We start from the raw sequence: 15,420 nt of genomic DNA, 5'->3' as shown, positions 1-15,420 counted from the left end.
GATTAAACCAGCAAAAAGGATGTAAAACAGTTTTAATCCAACTTATCATTATGTACGTATGTTTTATTTAGTTAATGAATACAATACCAATAAATAAAGCCACAATATAATATACAACAAAGAAAAACTGAAAAGGTAGAAGTAGAAGCATAATTATTATATATTGCTATCCTAAAATCTTATAAATTAAATCATCACTTCGATATATATATATATATATATATATATATATATATATATATATATATATATATATATATATATATATATATATATACACACATATTTAATTCACACTCTTAACCCTCAAAAATAGTTTTAGAAACAATCCTATTATAAACAATCTATCTTCTTTTAATCCCTTTTTTCATTAATGCAGCAGGAATATTTATCCAGAAAGTTAAATAATAATACACCACAATTAATACTTTTCATTTTTAGAGTACATTTAGCTAATAAAACTTTTACTTCAGTGAGGTTTCGGGTGCATGACTTGTACTTGCAGTGGAGTGCTGTCACAGTGTGGTATTAGTACTTTGTGTACAGTTCAGAGTACTCCTTCATGGCAGTCCAGGCCCTGGAGCTCGGCTGCAGCGCGTCGAGTGAAAACATGTGTTGAATGTTAGAAATGCAGCGTGGACCGATTTAGCCGAGTCACACACGAGCGTGAAGAAGAGAGGGAAAGGGAGAGGGAGGAGGAAGAGGAGGAGGAAGAGGAGGAGGTGAGGGCACAAAGGTCGCGTTGTGTAACGGATACCAAGCCGGTCAAAGTACCAGGAGAACGCGCTCACGAGCTTTAAGGCTTTTCCTTTTTGGGGTTTTCCAAATCTCCCACGAACGAGACAAACTTAGTCTTCTGTTGATGTGAAAGATGATTATTAATCGTTCAGGTGTTCAGAATTAAATAACAAGGAATATTTTAAATGACAAGCAACTGAGTGAAGAGACCAACAGGAAGAATAACTGATAACAAATAGACTTTTATTGTTGTTCCAGAAAGTATAAACGAGATCAACGCCGCGTCCCAAATCCATAAAACAAACAATCTGAGCAGGTTCTCAGCGTGAAATTAAATACACTGCTGATGTACTTGTACTTCACTTGAGTATTTCCATTTTCTTTTACTCTACCCATTCACTTGAACCAATTTTCTTGTTTATTTAATATCCAAATTCAGATTATTACAAGATATAATCAACAAATATATTACATATTGTCATGATCTACTTTAAAAGTAGCATTTATTATATATCTATATATATGTACACAATGTACACAAATATATATATGTACACAAATAATGCATGATAATACAATATAATCTAGATTATTCTGAAATGGGCTATTCCGCAAAATTCAAAATTTTGCCTTCGATAAAACTTTTTTTTATTGAGCTTAAAACTTTATAAAAACACAATAAATAAAAAACATAGTGTAGTTTCATAAAATAGATGTTTTATTGAAAATATTTCATATGAAATATTGCAGCTTCACTTAAATCACAACACTGTACAAAGCCTGTTTTCTAGTAAATGAACATTTTGCTGATTGAGTCAAACGTTGGTTCTTTCACATTCCTATAATCAACCAACTAAGTGAATTATTAGAGGTATTTAAATGGTAAATTAAAGTTTTACTTGGTTCACAGCAAAATGGAAGATTCTGCAGTTTTGACAGAAAGAAAATCCACAAAGAAAAGTTCTCTTTCAACTCTTCACCCAAATTGGAGATAAACAGAAAACTATCGTCAGTCAACAAGACGCATGCAGGAACACAGCGAAAGCTTTGGTCCTCCAAACTTTAGAGGTAAAGATCCAGTTTTCTTTGACCCATGTTTACGTGTCAAGAGTCCCAAATAACAGAGTTTAATGCTTTAATAATTTTGCTAAAATAAACCCACATGAAAATCAAACCAAACTAAACGTTATCCTCCACTTCAACTCAAAGCCCCGTCTTTACGATTTAAAAGATTAGAAAGTAATGTTAAGTACCGTGAAAGTCGGGTTACAAGCCGCTCCTACCTTCGGGTGGGTGTCTCCGCTAGCTGCTAGCGCTGCTGCTAGCTCCCCACTGTAGCAAGCTAGCACTGCTGCTAGCTCCCCGACAACCACCGAAGGTAGCGGGACCAGGCCCGGCTCGACAGCCGACGCGGGCAGCGGGGAGCTAGCAGCATCAGCTAGCAGGGAGCTAGCAGCAGGGCTAGCTTGCTACAGCAGGGAGCTAGCAGCATCAGCGATCAGGGAGCTAGCAGCAGAGCTAGCTTGCTACAGCGGGGAAACCCACCGAAGGTAGGAGCGGCTTGTCACCCGACTTCTACGGTAGTTGTAATAATATTATTGCACACATAAACCTGAGGTCATCAGACGGAGCTTTACTGGTGTCGCTGCGCACTTCTTTTGTAATGTCACTTGGACATTAAGACATGCAGTGGCAACAAAAGGGCTCATGAATCTACAAAGTCCAGAGAAAATGGCAAAGTTGAGCGGCTGTAACGTCATATTAACCGCTCGTATCCCGTACGTTTCTCTGAGTGCACTTTGGTTGATTATTGTGCATTTAAAGTTGAAATATTCTACAACCAAAGTACTTCCAACTGTCTTGTTTTCAATTTCTCGTGTAAAGTATCGATGGCTGCAAGTGAGTCACAGTTACACAACAGCGGTTCTACTGCTTTTTCACAGTTTTTCATGTTTGAAAAAACATCAGGCAAGAATGAAGCACGGTTATGTTTCAGAGCTTTCCGACTCAAAAATAAATGTATATTCTTGGCGTGAATGTTTTGGTACCGTCAGTGCTGTATTTGTGTGTGCAGGCACTAAAATACACAGTGGAAGTCGCTCTGCGTCCCATGAGACGTGTGCAGAGGGATCTCTGAGCCGGTCCCGTCTGCATGTGCACAGTCACCACTGAGGTGCTTTGACACTGGAGAAAATAAAAAAAACAGCAAAGTTCTGGACTTCAAGGCAGATTTAAGTGTTTTCATTTTCCCACAAAGAGCTGAACCCACTGAAGTCACAGGCCTGGTGCTCCACTGCGTGTTGTAGTGTTAAAGACAAGAAGGGGAAGAAATGTCTCCTGGTACTTTGCAAACAAGACACATGGAATAAAAAGCTTAAGACACGACCGTGATTATGCCGAGTCATCGCGTTTACTGCGTCTTCTTCTGCGGCCCGACGGTGCTCTTTCCGGAGAGGAAGGGGATGATCTTCTCGAACAGCAGGATGCAGCTGGCCACGCCTGGGTGGGACACATGTGGAAGACACAGGAGGCAACATTTTGGTGGACAATCGGGCGATGATATTCTTAAAAATATACACAACATACCTAAGACGGGTCCCAGCCAGTACACGAAGCAGTACTCCAGGTAGGTGTGGCCGCTGCAGGGGAACTGCACGGAGAATGCCAGGACGGGGTTGAACATCGCTCCGGAAATACTTCCACCTGCACGGGACGGAAAGAAAACAACTTTATTTTACAGGTTTGTAGTGTTTTCTTGATGATTTCCTAAAAAGGTGCCAGAAAAAAACTATGTTATTGTATTTATTTATGTATTTTCAGGGACAATGCACATTGAGGAACAACTTAAATGTTTCAGAATTCTTTGTGATTTCAGAACTAATTATAGAGAAAAAAGACACGTTTAATGTTATTTAGTTTGTTTTGAGGTGAACACAATTTACAAAATGTTAATTGGCAGCAATTTTGGTGTTTTAACACCACTAAAATACTTAAAGACTTCTGGTTTCAGCTTCTCTCCTGTGAATATTCGCAGGTTCTTTCAGACTTATATAATGGTGAATTACATGTTTATGTTTTCAACAAAACTTGTTATCCTCATTTCTTATTATTTTTCTGCATTTTATAGAACAATAATTGACATTAATCATTTACTTGGAGCCCTATTTGTGTTACACGCTTACACAAGAATGAAAATAAATGTTACCTGCAGCTCTAGCATGCCATTTATTATACTTTTTTTAAATTCATAATTTAATTCCATTGATCAATACGTCTTATTTTATCGTATTATAATCAAATGTAATTAGTTGTAATTCATTTACTTTTAATATATCATAATATATTGTTATATTAGGGGTCCAGTTTGGTTTGTTTTAAGAACTTTTGTGACAGCGTCTGATTTGGCAGGTGAACCTCCAGGTAAACAAGCGCACCTGTGTAAACCATAGCGGTGATGACGGTGGCGATGAAGGGAACGCGAAGATTTTCGTCCAGTTTGTGCGCGTGCATGGCGGCGGCTTGCACCGCGAAGGCGCAGCCGAGCTCCACGGCCGCGGCCTCCAGCAGGGTCCCGCCGAGGGGGTCGAAGCACCGGAACCCGAACCTCTGGTGCCGGACGTGGGCCTCGAAGAGGTCGAGCGACCAGACGGCGGCGGCGAAAAACTGCGCCGCGATCGCAGCGGCGAACTGACAGGCGACGACAACGGCGGCCGCGCCGACGCCGCTCGCGCCGCGGCAGACGCTCTCCAGAGCCGCGATGGGGTTGCACGTGGCCCCGCGGAAAGTGAACAGGTGGACGACCGTCACGACGAAGGTGAGGGTGATCCCGAGCGCCGGCCCCAGCGGGGTCATTTCGCCCAGCAGCTTGAGCTCGTGGGTGCAGGAGCAGAGCTGGAAGGTGGCCGCCGCCTCCAGCAGGTAGACCCAGTAAACTCCCGAGAGAAAGCGCGCGGACGTCCGGCGAAGCGCCTCGCTGAGCAGCACCGCGGCGGCCACCGCCGCCAGGTACAAGTGCAGGTCCGCCATGTCTCCGGTTGGGTCGCGCCGAACCCCCACGGTACCGATGCGTCGGGCTTCAACTTTTTAAAAAGCTGCTCTCTCTTTTTGGGAGGGGGGGCGAGAAAGTTGCTCCACACCGCGGCGGTTGCATAACAGGAAGCGGGGCGGCTACGCTTTCAATATAAAAGCACAAGCGTGAATGGGAGACAGACAGAGACAGTAAGTTGGTAGGTAGGTAGACAGACAGATAGACAGGTACTTTGTCAATTTGTTTGTGGCTGCAGCAAGCAACTTACAATAAAAAATACTCAACATATAAAACTAAAATAGAACAGCAGAGCGTATTATATTTAAGAAAATTAAACAATAAAGAAAATAAAATGCAAAGTATATGCAGTGTATGTATATGAAGTGTGTGTACACACAGTGAAATAGCTAAAAGCTAAAATAACTAAGTCATGCATTATTTATTGTACATAAGGTACAAAAGTATTAGCATCAAAATTAGTTATTCAAAGTTATTGAATTATTAATATTATTGCAAGACTATGCAAAATACTTTAAATGTTGCTTTAAATATACATGAAAGGCAGAAAATTGAAAGTGAAATGTGAATTTATTGATCAATGGATGTAAAAATAATGAAGTTTTTATGGTTCAAAGAATCATATTTAATCTCCATGTATTTCTAGAAACGGGGCTCCATTTATTTTAAATGTGAACTGTTTTCTGTTTGTTGTTTTTTATCACACTGATCACAACAAATAAAGTTCCATTCACCTCCATTGTTTTGTGGATGGAGGAAGACCTCTGAGATGAAGATATGCATATTTTCTTAAATGCCGTAACTTGTCTTTTTGAGTGTTCTACATTCAGTTAGTTGTGCTCAAAATTTCAGCAACATGATTTATTTTGACAAGAAACAGGATGCGCTATTATTTATTGTGATGGGATTGATACTTGATGAGGGGTGGTACACAGTACACATACTGTATCATGTGCGTATACTTCAGAAAACATTGCTGCAGTTTGACAACAGCAGGATGCAGAACATATACAGAATCAGCTTTTATTGTGAAAGTACTGGGCCTTTGACATTTTCCACTGAGTTGATTCTGGCAGAGTAGATGTGACTTCTAGACCCTTTTAATGTCCTTAATCCTCCATTAAATTATAGTCTGTTTCATGGGGATTAATAATTTAATGTGTTAGGCCTAAAATAGACACAGTTGATGTTTAACACATTAAGATTTTTAAAAAGGCGTCAAAACATGACCAGTCATAGACGTCATTTGAAGTAATTATCTTGAAACACAACCAGGTTTCATGATTTGTGTTTTGTTTATCGAGCCTGAGTCTACTGTATGTATTGTATTAGTTGTGTGGTTTTATTTTATTCATATATATATATATATATATATATATATATATATATATATATATATATATATATATATATATATATATATATATATATATATATATATATATATATATATATATATAAGAAGTTATTTTATATCACTCATATTCACATTCCAATGTCCAAATATTCTTTAGATTTGAAAGGATGTATACTTGCATTAATATGCTATGTTTATGTTTATCCAAATTATTTTTGGCACAATATATCATCTCAGAAAAATAGTTCTCATGACAGGCCTATACTTACGGTTAATTAAGCGGAGACACTTTAAGTGATAAATAATTGACACCTTTGGATATTTGTATGGATTTATTTAATGATTTTGCATGATGTGTTTTTTTAAATATTTTTTTCCCCTTTCTATTGGCATACTTTGTCCCCCATAACATCTGTGTTTAATTAAATTGTGCCTTCAGTTGTTTTTTTTCAGCAGCAAATCCAAAACTAAGCTAATAGTTAAACCCCTTTTATTTGGAAACAGTATATTTTACATTAGTGTTAATGTCTGCCTGTAAATTAAATGTCCTTCTTGAGGCAATGAAGTCACTTTTCCCATGACGTTATGCTGTGTTAAGTGTCGGGCATCAACAGGAGCTCATGTAAAGTAGGATATCATTTACAATATGTTCATTTCCGCCAAATCTTTCAAAAATAAAAATATTTTTTGTAGCGGCCCTTGGTTTGAATCTAAACTTGTAACACATAACGATATAGTGATTTACAAAAGAATCAGAAGTTAAGTTAACATAAATACCAATGTTTCTGTGTTCACTTTAAAAATGTCCGTGCAATATTCGCTGTCATAATTCCCAATATAAAATTTGAGTAAAAATCTGGTGCCTTAATTTTGAAGGCGGTTAGCGTTTGACTTCCGGTACTCGTGTGCGCTAACAAGAGTTAGCTTTACTTAACGTCCTCATCCGAAGCCAGCTGCTCTCCATCGGGTAACCGAGAAAGAACGGCGCACTGCGGCTGCTTCTCTACTGTTCATCGCGACACAACTGACCCGGAAGCTTACGTGGAGGTAAAACAACCGACGCTACTTGTTGATATTATACAAATATGCGTTGACAACAGACATAATGGAGCATGCTTTAATGTTCGCTCGAAGCAGTAGGTTCCGTTGTTTCTTTAATGTTGAACGTGACACCAGACTTCATTATAAAAATCCGTCAATTTTTATCATTATCGTGCTCTGTGATCAAAGCGGATGGCTTATTATTTAATATCAGCTGTTTTTTTAATGTCTCTGATCCAGACTTCAATTCGGCTCACATACTAGACATAAATAAAGCCCATAATACAGATGAGCAAATAAGTTTACAATTAGATGTAACGCTTGACGATCACATGTGTGGGGAATTGGTCGTCATGACGTCAAGATGTTGATCCTAAATTATGTTCTGGTTATGCTGATCAACTAAGCAGCATTGGAGCGTTGGATTATTGATTTAAGATTATTTTATTGCTATATTTTTGTAAATTCTTTGGTGTAAATCATTAGTTTATGATCTTTCACAACAGGTGTGACCATGACACACAAAGTAATAAACCAGGAGTCTTTGGTTACAGGGTGATATAACAAGGCTTCTCTGTGCATCGTGATAACTTATAACATTCCTGCATACGTTATATTTCATAATGAAAATCAAATGTAAAGTGTAAAGCACAATACTTATTTATGGGGAATTGCAATACAAATATAATTTCAGCACAAGCTGAGCCTTTGTTCTCCAAAGACTATAAACCTGAAGCACCTTTCACAAGCGCGTCACATATGAAGACACTTTTTAATTACGATGGACAGAATCTGAGATGCTGCTTCTCTTGAAACTGTAACCCAGCAGTTGGAGATATTTCTTTTTCATTTCCTGTCCAAAATAACCAAAACAAACTGTAACAATAGTCTTATATAACTGAGTTCCTGCTGAGGCTTGTTTTTGTAAGGAATCTTAGGATTTAAGATTGTTAGGTTTCAAGTGTGCACAGAAATGTGATTTATAAAAGTGTCCTTTAGTGAGCAAATGTACTTCTTCATAACTTATATTCTCTATCAAGGGAGAACAATCTGTGTGTCCGAGTGTTTAGTGAAGGAAGAAGTATTCAGGTCCTTTTTTAAAAGCAATACCTCCCAAAAAAAATACATTTCAATGTTAACTTTTATATGAAAAAAAAGTATTCAATGCAGAAAAATGGGACTGTTGTACTATTATACTTCATATCAATGCTATTACTCATATCATTTTATATATTTATACAAACACATGTGTGTGTCTGTGTATTTCCCCTGACTGCGTTCTGAGACATACAATATTCTTTTTTTTGTGATACGATACACTTTTTTTGTATTGGAAACCCTTCAGTCTTTATTTTGTAAAGACACATTATTTTCACACATTGACTAAAACATTCAATGTGTTTGCTGTTATCAAACTAATTATATTCTGTCTTAATGTTGACAATGAAAGAGTTTGAGTCTGCTAATGATTTATGTTTTCCCTTTTAAACGCATATGTATACGAGGGGCAACTCGTTCTCTCACTTGCTCCTCGTGCACACTACGATGTATTTGCTCCATCGTATGGCAACGATAATCTCACGAAAGCGAGGCGGCTGCAGTAGCTTGTAAAACTTAACGCTCTATTGTTGACTATTAGTTTCATGTTCAATCCAAAAACATATCTTGTTTGCTTGATAATCATAAAGCTTATTCATACAACACTTTAAAACCAATCATTTATTTCACAGGAAGACATAACAAGAACAGTGGATGCAGCTACATGCACATTTCTACATAAATATCTATTTATAATCACATATAAATGAATCCAAACGTGATCTGCAAACTACAAGTCGACTGCAGATCGAAATTAACAGACCTGGTCGCGCGCTGCCCTCACCACGGAGGAATCAAGCCCCTCCCACCGAGAGGAGCCACTCATCAGCCAATCAAAAAAAAAAGAAATGGGCTACAGCCAATCAAAACCCTCCGTCGACGACGTCTCCAGGGTGATATATGTCACGCTTGCCTCCCTTGAAAACTTGAAAGCCCTGCTAAAGCTGTGAGATAAATGTTGTGAAGTGGAAAGTACAATTATTATCCGTGAGAGTAAAGTAGCGTGAGTAGAAAATACTTAAGTAAAGTAGAAGTACCGTAAAAGCCTGATTACAAGCTGCTCCTACATTCGATGGGTGTCCCCGCTAGCTCCCCGCTGTTGCCAGCTAGCTCTCCGCTTGCACTGCTGCTAGCGCTGCTGCTAGCTCGCCGCTAGCTCCCGACAACCAGCCACCGAAGGTAGCGGGAGCAGCCCCAGCTTGACGCCCGACTCGGGCAGCGGGGACGCGGGCAGTTGCAGAAGCGGCTAGCGGGGAGCTAGCAGCAGCGGTAGTTGCTACAGCGGGGATACCCACCAAAGGTAGGAGCGGCTTCTCACCCGACTTTTTCGGTACCTCAAAATGTGCACTACTATTAGACGTAGACAATCCCGGAGGTATCGTGGCGGTGCTTCATGAGAGCCTCCTGTGTTGCAGGTGTGTGGCGTCGGGATGCGCGGCGCGTGAGTCATGGCGTCCCCGCTGTCCAAGCTGCAGCTCGGAGGGCTGCGGGGTCTTCGGGCCAAACTGCTGCGGCGCCGCGACCACCGGCCGCTGGTCGCCTGCCTGTCCGGCCTGTACGGCTGCCGCTGGGGCCGCGACGAGAGGAGCAGCTCGCGGCCGGGAGCCTGCTGCTGCGACAAGGTCAGAGGTCACCGGCCGCATGCTGGGGGGCACCTATGGGTGCAGAGGGCATGAAAACTAAAGTTTGAGTTTACCGTGATGAGGTTTTTAGAGTCTTACCAAAATAAAAGTCTGCAGAAACTTTACATTTAGGTTACGTTTAGTTAGTTAATTTAATATTATATTTTGTATAGTTTGCAGTTTCTTTATTATTTAATTTTCTTAAATTAAACACTCTTTTTTGTATTGTATATATTGAGTATTTTTCATACTTAATCTTTGTATGTTTACTCTGTAACTTTGCTTCTTGCTACAAACAAAAGTATTCATTCGTCTATTCATCCATCTATCTATCTAAAAATGTAAAAAGTTCATGTTGCGTCATTATTGAACGTGTGTGAGAGAGCTTTATCTTTATTATTTGAAGTCCTCTCTCTCTCTCTCTCTCTGGAGGTCAAAGATCAGACGTCCGTCTGCACGGAAACGAGGTGATGAATACAAATAGAGGAAAAAGGTTTAAATAAAACAATGAGTCAACTTGTATTTGATGTGTCCAGCTGGAAGGAGTCAGCTTCGCTCTGCTGGTGGCGACGTTCTGCCTCACGCTGGTGTTTCTATACTTCTGGGGACAAGCCAAGAACGACTACAATGACTTTGACTGGTGGGTTCAGTTCAGTCCTCCCTCCACGAGTCCACAGGGTCTTTATCCTGATGTTTATGTTCATTGTTATCTTTATGTTTATGTTGGTTTTTATCTGTATGTTCATGTTTTTTATCGTGTCGATAGGCTTTATACACTAATTCATACTGACTGGTTGCAGATTTGCTAATAAATACATTTTTTTTTTAAAAACACAATTACTATTTATATTGTTTTCTTCACAGACATTTAAAAATGGCACACCAATGAATATTTACAAATAATAATAAAAAAAGAATGACATAATGTCATATATTAATATAACAATAAATTAAAGTATGATAACAAATAAATAAATAAATATATATCCTTGATTAATAAAAAAAGTTATATGAAATAAACATGTTTTTCTGGGAGATTCAGAACCGAAAAGATGAGTTCCACATCTCTCTGCACACTGGATTTCACACCGTGTGTCTACCTTTATCGTTGGATCCTGATTTAAATCACAAACCGGTTTTTAACGTTTTTAGTTGTGTTTTTATTGTTTGCAGGTTTAACTTTATGAATCTGGGCTTCTGGTTCCCCTGGTCTGTGGTGCTGCTGGTCGTCACCGCCGTCTTCTTCACCTACGTCACCGTGCTCATGGTGAGGCTTCACATCTATCTATCATATGTATGTATGTATGTATGTATGTATGTATGTATATATATGTATGTATGCATTTAATACACGCTCTTTGTCTCATTGCAGCTGCTGGCACTGTGTTTGCTGTCAGAGGGCCAGAAGCTTTATTTACACTGGAGTCACAAGGTACCTGCAGTGTGTTTTATATTTACACTTGTAAAGTTGTCAGGAACATTGTGATTATTGTGCTCGCCTCGCGTACGACGTGTTCCCGCATCGGCGTTCAGCGAGGTGCATTTTTCACACTTAAAGGGCCAGCGCGTGGGATTTGGCGCCATCTAGCAGCGAGGTGGCAGGTTGCAACCGCCTGAATCTTCCGCTGCTTAATGAACCTCCATCACATAATAGTGTTATTCTAAAACTGATGTTAGATTTGGTTTCCTTTTTGTCAGATTGGGATCTTGTTGAGTCTGACTTTCTCCATCGCAGCCACCGCCGTCCTCTCCGACCTGTGGAGGAAAGAGTGGACGACTCTGCTCCTTTCCTTTCAGGTGACTCCTCCTCTTCCTCTTCTTCTTCTTCTTCTTCCTCCTCCTCCTGACACCAGGCTGTGTTTTGTGTCCCGGCTGCAGGTCACTGCTCCGTATCTTCACGTGGGCGGAGTCTTACTGATGACAGCGCTGTCTTGGCCAATAGCGATGCATTTCTTCCGCATGAGCAGTAAAAGTGAGGCGGGGTTTGTTTCATCTGATATTTTTGAAAACAGCAAAATTTTAAATTAAACTGCTAAATGTGTATTTCCTCAATTGTCTAAATCCACGCAGGAAAACATACTTCCCAAAATTTCAGAATGAAACAAATTGTAATAAACCAGTATTTAAATTTATTTTTTTTAAAGAATAATCCTGAAGCAAATGAGCATAAGTTTAAATAAAACCACCATAACTTCACATGGGAGTCAAGAGTCTGTGTTTGTTTGTTTGTTTGTTTGTTTCAAGGAAGCCAGGGCCTCATCCTGGGCGTCTACCTGCCCATCCTGTCTGCGCTCTACCTGGTGCCCCTCGGTTTGTACTCCCCTTGCATCAAACAGGTCGGGACGCTCGGCCCGGCACCGGCCCTCTTCGGCCACAGAGGAGCGCCGATGGTGAGCACGGCAACTTATGATTTTTTCATTATGTGTGTCACATATGACGGGGAAAATCTTCAAATTCTCACATCTGAGGAGTTAAAAACCAGAGGATATATTGTTTGATATTACATATTTAACTTCCTTCTTCTCCATGATGCATCCCCCTCTTCAGCTCCGCAGAACGTTTCCTCTGTGTGTTCATCATTTATCGTGTGACTCTGTCGGCAGCTGGCTCCAGAAAACACCATGATGTCGTTCGAGAGAGCCGTGGAGGCCGGATGTGACGGCCTGGAGACAGACGTCACCATCAGGTCAGTCAGCTGATCGATGCTGGAGGAGAATGAACGGTTTTGGCTTCTGATCAGCTTCATTTTTAACCTCGAAGATGGAACATGACATCTTATTAAATCTCAGGATATTTATTTATTTATTCATCAAACATTACATTTTGTCATTGGAGTTGTTTTGACAAAAACAAGTATTTTGAATAATTTAATTTTCGGGCTATAAACAAAAATATTCACTCTGACTTCAATGATATCGATATTACATAATGCTGTTGAGGTTTCTCGTCGTGTCTCGGCCGCAGCGTGGACGGCGTCCCGTTCCTGATGCACGACCGCACGCTGCGACGGACCACCGACATCCACCAGGTGTTCCCCAATTGGAAGGACGCTTCGGCGGCCATGTTCACCTGGACCGAGCTGGAGGAGCTGAACGCCGGCACCTGGTTCCTCTCCGTGAGTCACGAAGGGTAGAAAACGTACTGCAGTGCTTTCATAAAGACTTCTATACAACCAGAAGAGTCGCCCCCTGGTGGTCAGCAGAGAGAATGCAGCTTTAACACATGAAGCATAGACTTCTACACAACCAGAGGAGTCGCCCCCTGGTGGTCAGGACAGAGAATGCAGCTTTAACACATGAAGCATAGACTTCTACACAACCAGAGGAGTCGCCCCCTGGTGGTCAGGAGAGAGAATGCAGCTTTAACACATGACACATTGGCTTCATGTTTCAGAGCCGGGAGGTCAATTGGAGGATGTACAAACTGATCAAAAGCACCATGGGGCTTTCTCTTATCCCAAAGTATTGATCGTAATCTCAACTGACGAGTACTACGAAAATCAACCGGCGGGTGAAGAACTCATTGATCAGCCGGTGATGTCACAATATTAATTGTGTATTGATTGTCGTCCCGTCCAGCACAACCCGTTCGGCACAGCCGGCTCTCTGGGAGCGGCCGACCGGCTGCAGGCGGGAATGCAGAGCATCTGCAGCCTGCAGGCCCTCCTCGAGCTGGCGGCCCGGACGGACAAGCGGGTGATCTTTGACCTCTACCGTCCGCCCACAGGTCACCCGTACAGGGACACCTGGGTCCAGCGCACGCTGGAGGTCGTCCAGAACGAGTCCTCCATTCACTCCTCGCAGGTGAGCTGCTTCATGGAGCTTTAAAGTGAGCTGAAGTGTGTGTGTGTGTCTGTGTGTTTTGGTTGTACGTTCTCATTTTGAATCTACTGTCTGTCATCTATTCAATATCTTTTATCCATGTTTTCTTTCTTTAAGAAAGCAGAAACATTAAGATTGTGTGTGTGTGTGTGTGTGTGTGTGCGTGTGCGTGTCACCAGGTGCTGTGGCTGCCCTCAGACCTGCGCTCTCTGGTCCAGGACCTGGACCCGTTCCTCCAGCAGACGTCGGGCACTCGGCTCCCCCTGGAGGAGCTGCAGCGCCAGCGCATCGTGCTGCTCAACCTGCACTACAGCGCCATGTCCCCCGAGCTCACCAGGTGTGTGAGTATTGAACATGGGCCCCTCCACGCCTCCACCTTCGGGGGTGTTCTGCAACCCACCATGACTTCTTCTTCTCCCATGGTGCAGCGCGTACGCCGCCGTGAACATCAGCACCAACCTGTACGTGGTCAGCCAGCCGTGGCTCTTCTCTCTGGCGTGGTGCGCCGGCGTGCAGTCGGTCACCACCAACGCGCCGCAGCTGCTCAGCGCCATGAGCGCGCCTCTCTTCCTCATGGTAATACTTCAGCTGAGTACACTCAGAGCGTGTACTTCTGCACTCAAAATGAACTTTAGAGAAAAAACAGGCCGTTACTACCTTCGGTGGGTGTCTCCGCTAGCTCCCCGCTGTAGCCAGCTAGCATTGCTGCTAGCTCCCCGCTGCTAGCTCCCTGCTGTAGCCAGCTATCACTGCTGCTAGCTCCCCGCTGTAGCCAGCTATCACTGCTGCTAGCTCCCTGCTGTATCCAGCTAGCATTGCTGCTAGCTCCCTGCTGTAGCCAGCTAGCGCTGCTGCTAGCTCTCCGCTAGATTAATGAAGGAAACGATCAATAATCCTGTGAACCAGGTTTTCTCGTATGAGAAGAATTCTACTTTAAGTCGTAGATGAGGCTCAAAATGATGTTTTGTGTTTTTAAAGTACATGTAGATGATATCGAGGTGAGAAATACTGGCTTCCTTTTTATTCCCGTGTCTCTCAGAGTCCAGACGAGTACAACGTGATGTGGATTCTCAGCGACCTGCTGTCCCTCGTGCTCATCTTCATCATCTTCACCTTCCACTGGTGAGTCTGGCGGTTAAGAAATACACAAACACTGAGACAATACTATAAGTCCTTCAGTTAAAGTACTACAAGTATATAAACATATAAATATGTTTGACTCGGAGGTGGCGAGAGCGAGGAATGTCTTCCTGCTCCAGCAGCAAAGTCACGATGGACGACGGCACTTACAGCAAGTTCACCACAGGTGAAGTACTCTGAATGTTTTTATGATGTACAACACGTGCGTTGACTTATTCATTCCCTCTTTCTCTTCATGGTTCCCTCCTCAGGTCTCCAGCTCACCGTCTGCGGTTCTGCGTTCTCCTCCTCCTCCTTCCTGCCGATTCCCATCTGTTCCTCCGGATCAGATTGGGGACGTTCTCCCTCTGCGCTGCCCGTCGACCAGAGTCTCCAGTCTGGAGACCAACTTTTATAATAAAGCTTTTAATCCTAATTAAAGTCTGTGTGAGGAATTCCTTTAATGTATTTATTGTTTTTACAAATGAAAAGGCACAAAAATGACAATTAAATAATTGGCATAGGATTGTAATAAGTCATATTATACTTACTACTTATTTAGTATAGTATACCATAAAG

At 41.7% G+C, this 15,420-nt stretch overlaps 2 protein-coding genes across 4 annotated transcripts; one reads left to right on the top strand and one right to left on the bottom strand.

The window, feature by feature from the left end:
• Positions 1–2,264: 2,264 nt before the first annotated feature.
• Positions 2,265–4,868, bottom strand: LOC137802516 (aquaporin-11-like). Its single transcript, XM_068600446.1, has 3 exons — positions 4,173–4,868; positions 3,325–3,441; positions 2,265–3,237 (listed from the first exon to the last, which is right to left on the bottom strand). Exons 1-3 carry the CDS (start codon positions 4,762–4,764, stop codon positions 3,149–3,151), a joined length of 798 nt encoding a protein of 265 aa, XP_068456547.1. The 5' UTR covers positions 4,765–4,868; the 3' UTR covers positions 2,265–3,148.
• Positions 4,869–7,076: 2,208 nt separating this feature from the next.
• LOC137802512 (glycerophosphodiester phosphodiesterase domain-containing protein 5-like) lies at positions 7,077–15,259 on the top strand. 3 transcript variants are annotated; one of them, XM_068600443.1, is made up of 16 exons: positions 7,077–7,187; positions 9,695–9,901; positions 10,438–10,541; positions 11,075–11,168; positions 11,274–11,333; positions 11,600–11,698; positions 11,780–11,873; positions 12,146–12,291; positions 12,505–12,587; positions 12,866–13,016; positions 13,480–13,704; positions 13,902–14,059; positions 14,151–14,298; positions 14,762–14,844; positions 14,949–15,028; positions 15,114–15,259. In XM_068600443.1, exons 2-16 carry the CDS (start codon positions 9,728–9,730, stop codon positions 15,257–15,259), a joined length of 1,845 nt encoding a protein of 614 aa, XP_068456544.1. In that variant the 5' UTR covers positions 7,077–7,187; positions 9,695–9,727. The 3 variants fall into 3 exon arrangements, with proteins under 3 accessions (XP_068456544.1, XP_068456543.1, XP_068456542.1); XM_068600442.1 differs by having other exon boundaries at positions 11,780–11,883; positions 12,150–12,291; XM_068600441.1 differs by having other exon boundaries at positions 11,075–11,195.
• Positions 15,260–15,420: the final 161 nt, after the last annotated feature.

Source organism: Clinocottus analis, unplaced genomic scaffold (assembly GCF_023055335.1).
Source record: "Clinocottus analis isolate CAN_PGR_092001 unplaced genomic scaffold, fCliAna1.0.p SCAF_5, whole genome shotgun sequence".
Lineage (NCBI taxonomy): Eukaryota > Metazoa > Chordata > Actinopteri > Perciformes > Cottidae > Clinocottus > Clinocottus analis.
Note: the sequence above shows the minus strand (reverse complement) of the source record. Positions and strands in the feature narration are given on the sequence as shown.

Coding starts and splice junctions, on each gene's coding strand:
- LOC137802516 (XM_068600446.1), bottom strand. CDS start 4,764: ATGGCGGACCTGCACTTGTACCTGGCGGCGGTGGCCGCCGCGGTGCTG. Junction 3,442..4,172: donor CACCGCTATGGTTTACACAG/GTGCGCTTGTTT, acceptor CGTCCCGTGCAG/GTGGAAGTATTTCCGGAGCG. Junction 3,238..3,324: donor CTGGCTGGGACCCGTCTTAG/GTATGTTGTGTA, acceptor TGTCCCACCCAG/GCGTGGCCAGCTGCATCCTG.
- LOC137802512 (XM_068600441.1), top strand. CDS start 9,728: ATGGCGTCCCCGCTGTCCAAGCTGCAGCTCGGAGGGCTGCGGGGTCTT. Junction 11,196..11,273: donor TTCACATCTATCTATCATAT/GTATGTATGTAT, acceptor GTCTCATTGCAG/CTGCTGGCACTGTGTTTGCT. Junction 14,845..14,948: donor ATCATCTTCACCTTCCACTG/GTGAGTCTGGCG, acceptor TTTGACTCGGAG/GTGGCGAGAGCGAGGAATGT.